The 14,666-nt window shown below is 38.6% G+C and overlaps 1 protein-coding gene across 2 annotated transcripts; it reads left to right on the forward strand.

The window, feature by feature from the left end:
- The first annotated feature begins 968 nt into the window (after window positions 1-968).
- MYOCD (myocardin) lies at window positions 969-14,430 on the forward strand. Of its 2 annotated transcripts, XM_072112728.1 has the most exons (13): window positions 969-1,164; window positions 2,689-2,744; window positions 3,232-3,304; window positions 3,434-3,595; window positions 5,032-5,207; window positions 7,693-7,821; window positions 8,120-8,364; window positions 8,624-8,771; window positions 8,921-9,868; window positions 9,963-10,079; window positions 10,482-10,604; window positions 11,139-11,196; window positions 11,587-14,430. In XM_072112728.1, exons 1-13 carry the CDS (start codon window positions 984-986, stop codon window positions 12,105-12,107), a joined length of 2,937 nt encoding a protein of 978 aa, XP_071968829.1. In that variant the 5' UTR covers window positions 969-983; the 3' UTR covers window positions 12,108-14,430. The 2 variants fall into 2 exon arrangements, with proteins under 2 accessions (XP_071968829.1, XP_071968830.1); XM_072112729.1 differs by lacking the exon at window positions 10,482-10,604.
- Window positions 14,431-14,666: the final 236 nt, after the last annotated feature.

Consider the following 14,666-nt stretch of genomic DNA (forward strand, 5'->3'; position numbering starts at 1 on the left):
TATCTGTGATATGGTATGATGGTTAGTAGGGCAGGTGGTCACCATACGTCTGTAGGAAGTAGCAGAAATGAACCTCATCTGTAAAACACAAACTATAATCTTCCTGATCAGCGTCTCTAATAAAAGCTTGTGGTCACATCTGGTCCCGGCAGTAGCAGAAGACTTCCCTTTGATAATGTAGCATGGACAATGAGTTGTGACACTGCCGGCAGACACGGTTTATACATCATCCACCAATGACCTATGTGAAGTTTTTAGGTCTCGTTACACTGAGAAGAATAGTAACTTCCCCATCCACGTCTCCTGCACCCCCGTAGAGCCTTGTGCTCTCCACCTCCACCAAACCTTTTACATATAATGGATGACTTCTGCTGCGTTCCGTCTACAGTTCCCGCAGCTGTCACCACTTTACATTCATCTGCTCCTAGTTAGATACCAAGAACATTTCCTTCCGAAGACGCAGAAGGCAACACAAAGCCTTTAAATTGAAGCATCTACTCTACACGTGCCTACCTGCCAGGGACTTCTTTAAGATGGGGTGAAACCTCGTCATCATCATTGAGACCAGAATTAGGCCGGTGAAGGTCGTAGATCATCCAAGGAACCTTCAAAATAAAGGCAAGTTTAATCTAGGAGTCATGTCAGAAGAATGACCCTCAAATTCTAAGGAACTTCTGAAGAACCATGATGGATAACTTCTTAGTTTGGGCCACACCATAATCCACAGGCCTAGGTTACCAAGAAACCTCGCTCTGGTCCAGAAGGTCCTGGAGTAGCTGGTATACAATGACGACTAGATGATCCCATGTGGTAGAAAGAAGACCCAATTCCCACTTACTCATCTACTCTAACTAACAATGGCGTGATCCTCCATAATTGTCTTGGTATGATCCATGAGGATTTTGTGATTTTTTTGCATGAGGTTTGACCCCAACATTAACTCTGTTAACCTTCAGATGTAGGATGTCTAACCCTACTACACAATGTCAATGAGATGTGTTGAAGATGAGAAGAGAAAGTGCATGAGCTCTCGTTGGAGACAAATAATCTTAGTCGTGACCAAGGAGGTCTTCATTGTTGACATTCTTCTTCTAACAGTTTTACAGCTACGACTTCAGCAGAGGAGAAACCGACAACACCTGGTGGAACATGGCCTCATGCCTCGTAAGTATTATAGGGTTTTATCAAAACCACCACAAAACACAAACCCCCCAACCAACAGTATGACGGAATCTGAGGGCTGCGATCCAATATTCCAGGAATACTAAGTATTCGGTCATTACTTGACATGACCTCCCCTATACGCAATCTTAAACGCTCTCCTGTTGTTCTATAGACATGAGTAGGGGCTGAACCGATCCAATTTATATTCTGTGTCTTACTGTATATAGAATCCTCTTGGATGTCTAACCCTAAGAAGCCTCCACCAACTTCTTGTGTCTAAACAACTTCCGATTTCTAATTTTGTGAATAGTCCACCAACTTCTGGTGTCTAATTTTAGGAGTAGTCTAATTTCTGGTGTCCAGTTGTAGGAACAGTCCACCAACTTCTGGTGTCTAATTTTATGAATATGATGCGACCAACTTTCAATGTCTAATTTTATGTATATGCCACCAACATCCGATGTCTAATTTTAAGAATAGTCCACCAACTTCTGGTGTCTAATTTTAGGAGTAGTCTAATTTCTGGTGTCTAATTTATGAATCGTCTACCAACTTCAGATGTCTAATTTTATGAATCGTCCACCGACTTCTGGTGTCTAATTTTAGGAGTAGTCTAATTTCTGGTGTCTAATTTATGAATCGTCTACCAACTTCTGATGTCTAATTTTATGAATCGTCCACCGACTTCTGGTGTCTAATTTTAAGAATATTCCACAAACTTTTGGTGTCTAATTTTAGGTATATTTTACTGACTTCCACTACTACTGTACTACACGTTGGTTGAATTCCTTTAAAGTAGACCCCAAGGGTTTAAAGCTATTAGAATAAGTTGTACCAAAAAAAATGTCACATAATACCAATAGAGCCTTAGAAGGTGAGGTGGGAAGTCGGTAAGAGGCCTCAAAATTGGAAACTGTCATCGGTAAGATGCCTCTTTAAGGAACTATTTAGGCTATGCTGTGGTTGGAATATAGGTGAGGTGTTCCTATTCATGACTAAGGACCAAGAAGGTCAGAAACGCGTCAGATTTTAATCCATTTTGTAACCGCTGTATCCATGTATGAATAAAGTCTCAAGTTTTTTGATACAAGCAAGCAAGAGTGCGAACCTCATCTTTAACAAATCCATTGTTCCTATTCACTGCAGTAGTGGATTATAATATAAATGGTTTGGATGCAAGCCCGGGACCCAAGCCTTCTAGAGGGCCCTTAGCTTAACCTCAGGAACTTCTGATACTCTATTTCAGAACATTAGGTGTTCACTATGACAAAAAACAAACAGTTTCTATACAATTTACAGATCCAGGTGGTACATGGAAAGATTATGGGTTCTATGAGAACTTGTGACTGGTCAATATCATAGAGAATAAAGGGTTGTTCACCGTCTTTCCAAATGCTTCAGGCATCACAGATGGTCCATCATCGACAATTACAAGCCAATGACTACTTCAGTAGCGCAGATGTACAAAGATAAATATTCAGGTTTATATTAATCGTCTTCATTCTATGTTTGTTTGTGTTGTAGCCCTCAAAAGTCCAGCTGCATTCCAGGAGCAAAGGAAAAACTTGGAACGAGCCAAGGTAGAGAATCCTTACTTCATAAATCAGATGTGAAGGAACGGAATCTAAATTCTCTTATGTGTCTTGTAAAGTGGGAAATGTAAAGACGGGGGAGGAGGAGGTCTGGCACTACTCAAGATTCATCAGTTCTCTTCTGGGTACCTTGGTTCTTATGAGATCTAGTAGCCTTCTGACAATGCTGACCTGCCTGAACCCACAGAAAGCACATTGTTAGGCTAGAAGGTTACCTAGATTACCTAGAAGGTGGACACCTATGTTGTGGCTAGTTCTCAGGACACCGTGACCTTACATGTACCCTGAAACTATATCCAGGAAGTAGCGTAGACAAGGGAAAGTGGGAATGATGCTCAGTCTATTTACAGACAATGGTGTTCTTCCTTTCATGAAAAACCATCTGGAGAACCTCCATGAAAGTGCCACCTGTCCAGTATCGTTGCCTCATGCCTTGCTACATACACTTTTTCACATTTGCTTTTGGCTTTTGTAGAGTGAAGAATATTTAAAGCACAAGGTGAGAAGCAGGCCAGAGAAGTCCGATCCCAGTAGTATGCATCTACAAGGTAAGCTTGACGTCCAATCAGAACATAGAAATCGAGTTTATATAAAGATGCACTGCCAAGAAGGCTAATATTGAGGTGCTTCAAGGCCTTCAGCTTTTAACCTAAAGTTTGCTATATTTGCTCTTCTAGAATCAACGGCCGAGGGATCGTCACAAGCTGCCCAGATGAAACTGAAAAGGGCCCGGCTTGCAGATGACCTAAATGAAAGGATTGCCCTCAGACCAGGCCCCTTAGAACTTGTGGAAAAGAATATAATTCCTCTTGAATCTACTGTGAAAGAGGCCATGAAAGGTAATCTTGAGGGTCTTATCTTGGTATCAGTTGACTGTGTAGACCAATGATTTTGGATTAATATTTTGTGAGTTTTTTAGACCTTGGTGAGGTGGGTTGTCTCCTATCATTAAGTCTTGTGAAAAGTACTTTGGAGTCCAGAGGTTCTCTATATGCACGGAACTGTTATGGTGTTGAGTAGTAGAGATCTTTGGCATAAGTCGTAGATTCCTTCATGACGATAGGTCTCAACAATCAAGATGTTTGGACTGTTAACAGCGTTTCTCTTAGAATAATGATTTACGACCCTCCCGGTGGTATTAAATCTTTACTGGTTCTAACCTATAAAGAAGGATCATCTGGCTTTAACCTCCTGCAGATAAAATGTTTAGACACTGCAAAGTGCAGTCAAGTTATTTACGTAATCTCTCCGGCTTGAGTGAAGAGGAAGAAGCCAAAACTTTAATAATTTCCAAACCAAGGGCAGCTTTGTCTGCATTCTTAGCTGGCACATAGCTGAGGGCTGATATCACAGCCCCATTTACCAGCTTCCTGTCAACGCTCATAGTCATCCATCGATGAGGAGGTGCAGGATTATGAAGCCGGTGGGTCACGTTACTACCTGACATGGTGGTCTACACCAGGAGCTCAACAAATCGGAGTGGAATAACTGTACTGTGCTGGAGAACGTGAACATTGATGGAGCTTCAGATGGTCTCTTGTCATTCAGGATCCTTTCTACATTGGTCAACGCTAAAACCAAATGGTGGTGACCACAGAATGTGTTAACATCTACGAAAGAGAACTACCAAGTTTTTGGTTTCCGATAAATTAAAGGTTGAAGTCTGATCATAACAAAAAGGCTGAGAAGACACCTAAGAGGTTGAGAAATGTAACTTTTTTTTTTAAACCCATTCACCAAAAATGTATATCTGGCTTCTAAAAAAGTTTTTAAAAAAAATCTCAAAAGAAATGAAACGATAAGCTTGAACTTTTTTATCACCCGATTACATTTTTTCAAGGCTAGCATGTTAGATCGACAAGTTGGCGTGGAATCAAAATGTTTGCTTTCATCTCAATCTAATTTATTCTTGGGTTTACCATGATATTTTTTGATGTGGGCTACTCAGTGTCTAGGCACAGGCCATGTTATGTGGAAGGCACTGAAGTCCGTGACAAAAATAACTTCCCCCAATTTGTCAGTATCATGTGTCTCTAATAAGAAGTGTGCACCTGCCTCCAGATTAGGGGCTCTGGTTAGTGTCTACAGTTATCATGTTTTATCAGGTCTCGGGAGGGAAGTGATTAAGGTCAGAGGTCTCTTATCCCAGCAGTAGTAAATTTTGACTACATCCAGTTGTCACTCCACAGTGATAACTTAGTGTTCTTTATACCCTACCACTTGGGGATAAGTGTTTAAAAGGTTTAATCCTGATTACATTGTTATTCTTTTGTAGGAAATTCAGCCAATTACTCCAAGCCGGTGGACGCCTTTGCTTTCGAAGAAGACAGCAGCAACGACGAGTCCCCTGATCAAGAGAGAGGCAATGACTCTCAGGGAATTTTATCTTCATCTCCACAAGAGACCAAAAACATGGAAGCCACTGGTTCTCCAGACTCTGGTCCAGTACAGGTAGGTACTCTGTTACAGATGAATATTCTTTAATTAGTTGTTGACACCACAAACCATGTTCAATGCCGTACATCAATGTTTTGATATGTTCTTGGAATTGTTGGAAGAAGCATGTTTTTTTTTAACCAGTTGACCCACACTGTACTTTTTATGGTCTCATTCTTGTAGGACACCACATACCATCTTCATTTAATAGAGTCTAATATGTTCTTGGGATTGTTGGCCCAAAAACCTACTCAAAACTACTCTCCAGATTACCTTCATTGGTTGATATATTTGGAGGAAACCTTTTTAATGGGTTTATTTTTGTATGGCAGCATAGATCATCTAAAATATATTTTTTTCTGGAAGTTGTTGGCCCAACCACTGACTATAAGCTAGTATAATATCTCTGTCTCCTGAGAGACATATTTTTGTACAATTCCATAGGCTACATGTGGTTGATAATCTAGTATGTTCTTGGGGTTGTTGGCCAAAACACTGATCTTAAATGGCAATTTAAGACCCTCAAATATAGGTGGACTCATTCTTTTGGAACACCTTAGACTACCTTCAGTGGATGATACCCTATAATATATTCGTAGGGTTCTTGGCTTATTGGGAGCCAAGTGTGGAGTATGATTGGCAGGCGTTGTTTTGAGTGTTGACCTTCTGCGCAGTGGAACCTATTAATTTGTTATGTCAATTGACTTCTGAAAAGAAACAATGGTGAAGTCTATACCTGATGTTGTTACAAATGTCCATCTGACGTAAGCCAGGACCAGCGAATGTTCCATCTTGTCATAATTCTTCAGAAGATAGTAATGTTCTGCATTGGGTTATACCGAGGGATTGTTAACCCGAGATATGACAGAAGTTTGGCTTGGACCTTCTTACTCCTCATTCCTCTGTCTTTGTAACACTGTGTACTTGGCATAACCACCCTCAATTTTCCAAGCTCTGAGGGCAGACGGCCAAGGTATTGTCTGCATGCTGCGTCTAATTACAGATCGCTAATAAAACCTGATTGGTCTCTGAGGCTTTTTGGTTGCGAGCGAGGGCATCACGTTCACAATCAAAGGCATCGAGGCTTTTAGGCAAAGAAAAAAACTATATAAAATCTAAAAGCCGTTTGAGATTTTTGAAGGTTCATTCCTTTGATAATTCAAACTTGCGTATACGTAATTTTTGTGAATATTTAATTTTATTTATAATTACATCACTTATTTTATAATTCTTTTTATTTGTCATTTTATTATTAAATAGGGTTAAGATTATTTAAGTATTCTAAAAAAAAATGTATTAGATAGCAATGCCAAAGTTCTTTTTATTTAATTTTTTTAAAATGAATTATGTTATTGTAGAGGAAGTTAATTTTATTCTAATATTTTAATTAAGTCATTTTGTTCAAATTATTGTAATATTAAAAAATTTTACGACTTGTTTATTTACCTTTTTATTTCAAAGTTTATTAAAAGTAACTTAATTGTTTTAATACGTTTTCATTAAAAGAAATTCAAAATGAAGATATTATAATCTGTAGTTCGCCCCTTAGAGCTTCAGGTATATTTTGGATTTTATAAAGATTTGTGCTACTGAAATCCAGTAATAAATTTGCGTGCAGGACTATCCTGTCAGTAACCGTAGCTAGACGGTATTTCCAGATATCCTGATGTAAATGAAATGTTCCCCGGAGACTTAGTGTTGGGAGCTGCCAGGCTCAGCTTTAGAGTCGGCGGCTTCTTCGCGTCTGCAGAAACTTGGAATTTTAAGACTCGCGTCAATTTCCAGACACTGAATGGATTAAAGAATTGTCGCCTCCGTCATTCTCATATCCCAAACATATTTTAACAACTCGCTAGGATTACTCTATTATGACTCCACAAAGCGGAAGTTGACGTGAAATTTCATTCCAGGCCGTCATCTAACTCGTTCCGGAGTCTAATTATTACATCTTATTAGAATTTATATATAAACTGTTAATCTAAATTATTAAAGTTAATTAAAATTATTAAAATTATTTAAATTATTAAAATTAATTAAAGTTAATTATTAAAGTTAATCACAATTAATCTAAGTTCTTAAAAATAAATCATTGTAATGTTTTTCAATTTCATTTCGTAACTTAAATAATCACAATATAAGAAATAATATAATAAAATCTGGCAATAAATTATTAAAATCAAAAAATCACTTTTGTTCAATTATTGTTTACGGTAATAATTTTTCTTCTATTAATCTTTAATGACCAAAAAAAGTCTCTATTATAATGTTTTGCTATAAAAGAATCACTGATTAAAGCAATTTAAAAAAAATAGAATTTTTTTTACGTCAGTAAATTTTTTTGTATGTTCCTTCATAAATCGATGACGACTGTCATCTTAGACTTTCTGTCTCTTATCCTGGTGCGTTGCCTGAGTGTTCTGGAACGTCTGGTCTCTGGGTGAGGGGTAAGGGAGAAGCAAAGTTTTTGTATCTCAGACCTTTTCTTCGTTGCTTACTCTAGAATCACACCCCAGAAAATGAAAATGACTCCCAGGATGGCAGCACACACCACAGTCATTCCTCTTCTCTGCACTCAGAAGGTCAGATGTCTACAACCGGACAAGTGGCCCCAAGTTCTGCAGCAGGAAAGGTGAGTTAACCATTAGAAAACCTTGAAACCTCTGGGAAAGATCTTAGAGATAAGTCTCACCTGTAAGAGGATACCCAGGTGACACCATCGCAAAGGGCGTTACCACCCGAGACAAACAGGTCCTTTTTGAAGAGCTTTGGACTAACTGACAACCCCCTCAGTTTAATTTGAGAGATGAGTCCTGCACAAGTTCTAAACCCAATGCAATGAACCCATTTTATCGGTAAAAATAAACATATAAGCCACATCAAATATCCAGATATTACTATCAACTTCTGTTCTTGTTTCAACCCAACAGACCAAATCTCCTACAGATTCCAAAAACCGTCACAAAAAACCTAAAGATATCAAACCAAAGGTGAAGAAGCTAAAATATCATCAGTACATTCCTCCAGACCAAAAGGCGGAGAAGTCTCCTCCACCCATGGACTCTGCTTACGCCAGGCTCCTACAGCAGCAGCAACTCTTCCTTCAACTGCAGATATTAAGCCAACAGCAACAGCAACACTTCAACTACCAAGGCATGCACCACTCACATCTCAAGTACGTACTACCTCTGCCCCTGTATACATCCATATGGCTATAAGTACATGCCTTATGCAGCCATCATTGCTCCATGATCTACAACATGAGAGGTCCACTTAGATCCAACACAAACTGTGATTTGCATATGAACATACAAGTTACCTCAAGTTTGAGGGAACATTGCCTCCGTCGTCATATTAGTCATTCTATAGAAAAGATTCTCTTGATCATACAAAATACATTTTTGTAATTTGTTTTATGTAATTTTGTTTTTAAGGCAGCCAAATGAGCAAATGACTCGGAATTCAAACTCGACCATGATGAATAGTCCTTCATTGTCTCCTGTGAAGACCACATTCTCAGGCCAAGGGAACATGTCCTCCATGAAACCAGGTCTACTGCCCTCCAATCTGGATGATTTAAAAGTAAGTTGTGGGTTGACTTTTTGGGCACCTACGTGGGTAGGCTTTTCCAACCCTTTTTTTTGGGATCTATGTGGGACACCAGATGTTTTGTGATTGAAAGCTGTAAACCATGAAATCTTTCATGAAAATTGGTTTTATTTTCTTTCAAGGTGTCAGAATTACGGCAACAACTAAGGATACGTGGCTTGCCTGTCTCTGGTACAAAAACATCACTGATGGAACGACTGCGACCTTTCCAAGAGTGTGGTGGAAATACTGTTCCGACATTTAGTGAAATCACAACCGTAACGTTTCCGGTTACTCCAAATAACTCAAGTTTCCAAACTCACCCTTCAGGAGGAATCATTTCAAATGGATTCTATCAGTTTGGTAGCACCAGTTCTACCCCACCAATATCTCCGGCCTCTTCAGATCTCTCTGTTAGTGGTTCTCTACCTGATACTTTCAGTGATGGACCAATGTCTTCTCCTCAGTTTGGTCTCCACCCTTCCCCTATCCACCTAAGTGCTGAGGAAAGTCTGATGAGCAGTATCAACAGTGGTAGCTACCAAGTAGAACTGGAAGGCATGGATGCTGAAAAAGACAAAATGTTGGTGGAGAAGCAGAAGGTCATCAATGAATTGACCTGGAAACTCCAGCAAGAGCAAAGACAAGTTGAGGAACTTAGGCTTCAACTGCAAAAGCGAAAAGGGAATAGTGGACCACTTGACAAGGTTCTTCCATCTCAACACTTTTTTGGAGTTCCTATCAAGCAAGAAAATATCTCCAGTTGTCCGTTTGCATCTAAGCAAATGACTCTGAAAACCCAAGCAAACAATCTATCTGAAAAACATGGGTCATGTACGACACAACCGATGCCTTGCCTGATGAACAACCATTGCATGGAGGCTTCCAACCCAAACTCCATCATGTCTTCCACGTTCTTGAGTCCTCAGTGTTCTCCACAACACTCTCCCATTGGAACTACAAATAGTCCACAGCACATTAGTTTACCACCATCTCCCAATAACCACTACTTGTTGTCTGTATCTCCAAACTCACAAGGGGATACCCGTAGTGTATCACCGCAAGTCAACCACCGGATTCACGCAACACAGGTATGGCACTGAGAAATGTTCTCCCACCAAGGAGTCAGTATGTCGATGTATTAGGTCTCAGATTATCATAAATACTTCAATCTTTTACTTTCAGAATGCTGGGAGTTCTGTCTCCTACTCTCCAAATCAGCCGTCCTACATTGATCAGGCAGAAAACAAGCAGAGTAACAAAGACCGAGCCCCACCAAAAAGTCCATCAGTATTAGGAAAGGTAAGGACCGGATGATGTATATTTTGTGGTTGAAGCTCATTTTACAATGGTCTTAATTTTATGGTTGGAGCAATCCGCAACTTTTTGAGCGTTCTATGACACATGGGCGTTGCCATGGTGATCTGAAGTTTGGACCTTTTTGACCTAAATTTGAAAATAAAATATGTAATTAGTAGAACCTAAAATGACCCCAATATCTAGTGTAATGAGCTAAAGAGTTTCGGCACCAGGCAAACAAGTACATCCAAGCATTAGGAATGGAAAGGTTGCAGATGTAGGTGGTGGACACTGATGTAACTTTAAAAAAACTTTCAAAATTATGGCTCGGAATGGGATATTTGTCCACTGCCAAAGGACATTTTTACAATTAATCCATATTCTATATAATCTATTTACTTGCAGATAAGTGCTTTACAGCCATCTCATCAGGCAGGTCAAAAGCTTCCCACCCCTGGCACGAATTTCTCAAATGCAGCCTCGTCAGTTTCCAAGCAGCTTCCCTCCTATGAGGATGCAGTCAGACAGGTAATTAGAAGCCAAAGGGCCAAGATTTCTTAATATTTCTAAAAATTAAAATACATAATTTACCCCTTTGGAACATCAGAATTTTTGGCACGTTAACCCATTCAATTGGTCCAAAAAATGTCACCATGGAATCCAATGATGTCATCTCCTAGTTGGTTCCCTACGGAGCTGTATTGGTTTAGCTCAAGTCTTTGACATATTGCAGCCTGGGAAAAGTGTTAAAACTCCAAACCAAAATAATAATTTGCTTAGACATTTCCGATCTTCAACCCAAGTACCATGTCACCCAAATTACTCACGGGATGCGTAGATCCCCAAGAACGCTCATTCTATTGATATTGACCTAAGCTCATCCTCCGGTGATATCAAGAAGTTCTTGAATATCTCCAGGGGTTGGAACACTTGGCTTTTGACCCTGTGTATATCCATTAGGATCAAGTACAACCGAACTTTTTGTGACAATTCAATCGTTTAACCCACGGTAGACAATCTGACAATTCTTATTTAATATTTCGTCTTCTTTTACTTCAACAGCAAATAACAAGGAGTCAACAAATGGACGAACTACTTGATGTTCTGATCGAAAGTGGAGGTAAGAACCTAAAAAAAGCTACTTTTCATAGATGATCTACATAACGCTGTAAATAATTTTGACCCTATTGCGGGAGGATATACAGGGTATTTTTGGATCATTGTACTATCCATAGTTAAATAGTCTGTCCATACAAAGTCTATGGAACAGGATGACCGATTTTTTTAGATGTAGAATGGGATGTCATTTCATTAATAATTCATTGGACTCCAGTAACCTGTCAACCTCTAGTTACCCAGGAGACTCTACTTTTTAGAGTCCGTATTATGGCTGTCCTGCCTTCAAGGGCTCTTATATTGTCCAAGGATGAAGCTATTAAAGCTCTATGAAAGGTTCTCTATCCATAGTTTTGAGCAAATCATATTAAATATTTCTTCAATCTTCTTGCAGAAATGCCAGCCAATGCCAAAGATGAAAGGTCATGTGGGCAGAAGCTCAATCAACTGAGTGTGCCAACTGGAAACCCAAGTGTGACCACTGCAAACTCTCATCTTCCATATGAAAACTGCTCAAATAATGATGGCCACCTTGAAGTCTTACTCAACAGCCAAAGTCCCATGGGAAGACCTAATGAAATTCCACTGCTTAAAATTGGAAACGACGATCCACACTTTGAGCGCGTCATTGATGGATTTTCTGGAAAAGGTTCTGAGGAAATGTTGGAAACTTCTTTATCTCCCATGGAGACCCAACTGTCCCCATCATCCGTGGAAAGCAATGGCCTTCATCACCTGAGTTTTACTGAATCGCCTTGGGAGACTATGGAGTGGTTAGACTTAACACCACCAAGTTCAGCTACAGGTTTGGGGTCACTCACCACTACTGGTCCCAGTATCTTCAACACTGATTTTCTCGATGTAACAGATCTCAACTTAAACAATGCAATGGACCTGCACTTAGAACAATGGTGAAGTCTCGTCTCTTTAAACAATGCAAACTGTCAATAAGAGGCCTTACCCATAACCGGTTTGAAACTTTCAATACCTTTAGCCTTAATTTTTTGCCAAAGATAACCAAAAATGTCCTCTACACGTGCCAAAAAAGTCCACGCAATTCCAAATCAAGCTCCATGGTTTTTGTGTGGCCTTGGACAACCAAACAAGGACAAATATTAAACTATGTGGCCTTGGAGTTCACCGTGTCTTGGGACTACAACAAATGGTAATGAGTAATGGTACGGTCCAGTAGCAGTCCCACCAAAGGGGGTCCTACATATTGAGGCACCCAACAGGAACCTATATAGACTTTCTTGACAGCCTTGCCTCCATATTTTGATTCATTCCTCTTGATTTAACCTTTTTTTGGTTAAAGAACTTTTTTAAAAAATTTGATAAAAATCGTTTTGAGTGATAATTTGTCTCTTGAAGAAGTCACTGTTGGACATTGTACTTTTTAAAGGGTTGCACCACTTCTTATTTGTACTTTGGTTATGAGAGCTTTTTTGTCGTTACCACACTTCAAAAATTACCGTCTTGATTGATTTTTATTTTTATATGTTTTGAGGTACTGTTCATTATTGTCTGAGAGATATACATGAGTATATTTAATGATATCTAATGATAATGATGACTACAAATTGTTTGATTAGATGGTAGACCAGGGTCAAGAAGTGAAAAAAATTGACCAAAGTTGGCTCAAAAACTCTGCATTTCTAGAAAGTTGGGACTACCTTGAGTGGGATATAAGGTAGGCAGAGATTGTTTCTAACTATTGGCCCAGTGATGGTCCACTATTCTCCATATAGCAGTAGAGATGAGCCATTTCCATTAAACGAAGGCCCAACTTTTCTCAAGGTGGAAAAGAAGTCCATGTGTCAAAGTCTGGAGACATCTATAGACCGTAAGAGGGTTGAAAGAGTAAGAGAACTGAAGTTCTGATCTTGGGTGGAGACCCTAAGGTTCATCATAGGTTTATCTGAAAAACCGTGCAAAATAGCTCTAAATAGCAGAGTTCGGAGATGATCCAAGGGCAGAAGATACCAGGCATCCAAAAAATTCGAACTCTACGTGTAAATTTCATCAAATATTGAAGCATCTATGGATCTATGTACAGATGTAACTTCCATTGTACCCTAAAGAGATTGAAAAGTCTGTCCAAACTTCATATTTTGCTACTGGAAAAATTTGGAAAAAAGTTTGGAAACACACTACTTCCTTTCTCTCGACGGTTTAGCCTTATGGTGGAATTTGGTAAAGAGGCAAAAAAAAGAAAAATTTAAAAATGTATAATACACGACCACGTAACTCCGCACAATCTTGTATCATTTTCACTGTAAATATCGGAATGTTTTTGTATTTTTTATTTTTTTTTGTAACCTACAGGCAGATGTGTTTATACCTTCTAAGTTATGATGGTCACCGATTTCTTGAACAACGTGGCTGCATGCTGTAAATATGTAGAAGTAGCTGAATTTGGACCGTTCACCGTTTTCTAACATTGTACAAAAAAAAAACTGTTCACCGAGCACTGATACTATAGAGGACGATCACCGAGCGCGAGAAGATTTACTTAATAGCCATTCCATACTGATCCAAAAATAGCACTTTAGCAAATCCCAGATTCTAACTAGCTCCCAGTTTTTTTTCCATCCGAAACCAAAAAAAAAATTAAAATGTTGATGTGCCGATTACCGAAATCAGGAAAATTTACAGGGAAATCTAAAGTATATAATTTCCTTAATGCAAATTGTATTTTTACCTACCAAAAAAACATTATTTTAAGAATTTGGGAAATCTAAATATTCCATGACCTCAAAATGGGAACTGAAATAATATTTTACACATTTTTCCCAAAAAGTTTTTTTTTTTCTTATATTGTTGGCCTTTTATGTGTGTATGCGGTTATGTTATTTTCAGTTCAGTTACCAAAGTTTTTTTTGGTAAACTTTTGTCACCAAAAATGTTTGTAAAATATACAATAAGGTTATCTTGTACTGAAATATTGGTTTAAGTTTTTTGGTTTAGGATTTTGTGACCGTCACATTCTTTAAAAAATACAAGAAAAAAAAAATTACAAAAATAGTCATTTCCCACCGTCACGTAAAGATGTAATAGATAACATTGTTTGCTGTGTCTTGCAAAAATTTCTTTGATGCATTAATTATACACAAAATCGCTTGTTCATATCCAGTAAGGCCCAACCAAAAAAAATTCTTAATCACCAAGGGGACAAAAAAAAAAAAAATCTATCAGGTTGTTACTGGAATACATGATAGGAATGTTGTGTTATCACTTAGGGGACCAAGTCCTCCTTGGATGAGAGGTTTTAGAGGTTTTAGGACCCGCCCCAGGGCTCTGTTTTCACGCAAGATGTTTTCGAAACAAAAGATCCATTAATACATTTTTTTATCGAGATTTTAAAAACAATTAAACCACATTTCACATTTACGTTAAGAAAACTGCATTCTACTTGTGGTTCATAAAAACATTCGTCTTTATACATTTTATCCTTTAAAAATATGGATTCTGTTA

The sequence above is a fragment of the Engystomops pustulosus genome, chromosome 6 (genome assembly GCF_040894005.1).
Source record: "Engystomops pustulosus chromosome 6, aEngPut4.maternal, whole genome shotgun sequence".
Classification (NCBI taxonomy): domain Eukaryota; kingdom Metazoa; phylum Chordata; class Amphibia; order Anura; family Leptodactylidae; genus Engystomops; species Engystomops pustulosus.

What these genes read in the sequence shown, in the direction of transcription:
- MYOCD (XM_072112728.1), top strand. Translation starts at nt 984, where the DNA reads ATGTCAATGAGATGTGTTGAAGATGAGAAGAGAAAGTGCATGAGCTCT. An exon ending in CAAGTTCTGCAGCAGGAAAG is followed by an intron (nt 7,822 to 8,119) that starts GTGAGTTAACCA and finishes TCAACCCAACAG; the next exon opens with ACCAAATCTCCTACAGATTC. An exon ending in GTCCATCAGTATTAGGAAAG is followed by an intron (nt 10,080 to 10,481) that starts GTAAGGACCGGA and finishes ATTTACTTGCAG; the next exon opens with ATAAGTGCTTTACAGCCATC.